This window comes from Galeopterus variegatus, unplaced genomic scaffold, assembly GCF_000696425.1.
Source record: "Galeopterus variegatus unplaced genomic scaffold, G_variegatus-3.0.2 Scaffold6526, whole genome shotgun sequence".
NCBI lineage: Eukaryota > Metazoa > Chordata > Mammalia > Dermoptera > Cynocephalidae > Galeopterus > Galeopterus variegatus.
The window spans coordinates 98,634-100,804 of record NW_007732637.1 but is presented as its reverse complement, the minus strand read 5'-3'; the positions used below and the strand labels follow the sequence as shown (position 1 = coordinate 100,804).

General features: G+C 38.3%; 1 protein-coding gene across 2 annotated transcripts in view; it reads left to right on the top strand.

Annotated features, from left to right (window-relative positions):
• Window positions 1–2,171, top strand: part of LOC103606365 (MAP3K7 C-terminal-like protein) — a 42,755-nt gene that overhangs the window by 18,995 nt on the left and 21,589 nt on the right. The window contains exon 1 of one of the 2 annotated variants that reach the window (XM_008590976.1): window positions 226–408. The exons of the other annotated variant lie outside the window; for it this stretch is intronic. Coding sequence (XP_008589198.1) covers window positions 307–408 — 102 coding nt within the window. The 5' untranslated portion in view covers window positions 226–306. Of the gene's footprint in view, window positions 1–225; window positions 409–2,171 lie in introns of those variants that run through there. 2 annotated transcript variants of the gene reach the window in all.

Below are 2,171 nucleotides of genomic sequence, written 5' to 3'. Positions count from 1 at the left end.
GACTATGTTTTTCCTTTTTGTTTTAACAAACTATGCTTGTTAATTTTGAGATATTAACATACAACGTAAATTTAAAGCAGACACTTCCATTCCCCTGCAAAATAGGTAACGCTTAGAATCAAGGAATAAATATAATGTCTGCTCAGTGACTGCAGAATGTTTAGCTTCCTAAATATATCTTCTGTGTGGGAAGCTGGGATAGGAAAATGAAATTCTTACATTTTTGGAGTGGATGGGGCCAGTAGTATTTGAAGAAGCCAAGTAGAAAACGGAAACGCTTAAGCTGGCTTTACCCCTTGCTGAGGGATGCTTGGCCGGGTCCTTTCCCACGGGGCCCTTTCCAGAGGACGGAATCCACTTTGGGAGGAGCTTGCTATGAACCGATGGCCCAGGCAGAAAGCAGAGATGGTATGGTGTGGCTCAAGCCAGCATTCTTGGAACAGGCCTTTGCGGTTTCTCTCTTACTTCATCTTGTTAAATTGGTCCTGATGATTGGGGTGGATACCAGAGATAGTAGTGGCTCCCTAGCACTGCTGTGTAATTTAAAGCCTTTGCAAGCTCCCTCCGCAGGCGCAGTGGGAGGAGGCGGAGATGGAGGAAAGGGGGAGAGGAGGAAGTACCCCGTCCTGGGCTCTGACCTCATCCAAGCCCCAATCTGTGTCTTGGAAAAGTGTATTTCAAAGTTGGCTTGAGGTGCTACTAGGAGAATGTCTTAATTTAACCTCCTTAGAAATTCCTGGTTTGTATAATAGACCAGATACCATAGCATAGAGTGCGTCTGAAAAGTCATTTCTGTGATCACACAGAATTTGAGCTCTATACCTTAAGAACATCTTTACCTTTTCATTGTTCAAGTTAACTATCTTTTTATTCCTTTTCTTTGGAATGCAATATTTCATTCTTTAAGCAAGAGTGTGGGATATATGTGTCCAAAGTATGGGAGAATGTAGTGTTGTTATGGAAAAAATTACAAGGACATTTTCTCCTGATGTCAAAAGAAATTAACTGTCAATACAAAGAGTTTGTTTATTGCTTGCCCATTTCCAGCCTGGGATTATAACTACAAAGATCTCTCTGACAAGAGTAGTTAAAATCAAGCAATGAGAATGGAAATAGTATTACTGTCATTTTAAGAAATTAATAGATGTTTTTCATCTGGTTGCTCCAGGCATTTTTTTAAGTTATTTTTTAGTTTTAATTTCAACTTGTGTTGCACAGTATGTCAAACCCATGTACGGCCAATTAAATCATGAGTGCCAGAGTTTTAGATGTCACATTCCTTTAGCCTTCTTGTAGCTCCATTTTTAAACTGGAAAACTGATTCTTGTGCTTGAATTTTAGGAATCTTTTTCCTCGGGCAAAAATTTTTATTCAGTGAACACTGTTGGTCATATATTGTCTGCTATTTTGACGGGTTATAAGAAGGTAAGAGAAAATTGCCCTCAGCAAGGACCTTAAGATACTACATACGTACACACATTGTATCATAAAGCAATGAGAGTATTTTACGTCACATAGAATGACAACACATTTCATTATTCTATAGTTCCATTTTTTATATTAAGTATAAAATCTAAGTATTCTAGTACTTTCATTTACCAGAATTCCTATTGGGATGAGAGCCATATGTGTTTAAACAAATTCTTTGCTTCATTTCCTGGGCTGAGATAAATGTCCAGTTATGTCAACTGCCTGCTAAGGACAGTGGATCCTGTTGACCAAAGGGTACTTTGATTTGCCCAGAAACTTTTGGAGTTGGCAGTGAATGGCTCTGGATTATAGAGGGGTGAGAAATTTGAGGGAAGAAATTTGGGAAACAGGAAAAGGTTAGGTACAAATGGGGTGCAGCTCAGATATGAAACACTGGTAATAATGCTTAGAAGATAGGCTAGGGGTAGCAGAAAGGTCTCATGAGATCTTTTTTTTTTTTTGGCATTAACATTTTGTATTGTGGCAAAAATGCATAAGATAGAATTTACCATCTTAAACATTTCTAAGTGTACAGTTCAGTACACAACAGCTTTAATTATATTCAAATTGTTGTGTAATCAATCTCCAGAATATTTCATCTTGCAAAACTGAAACTCTGTACCCATTAAACAACAACTCCCCATTTCCCCTTCCCTCTAGTCTCTGGCAACTACCCACAGTGTTATAATAGATTGTGCAAT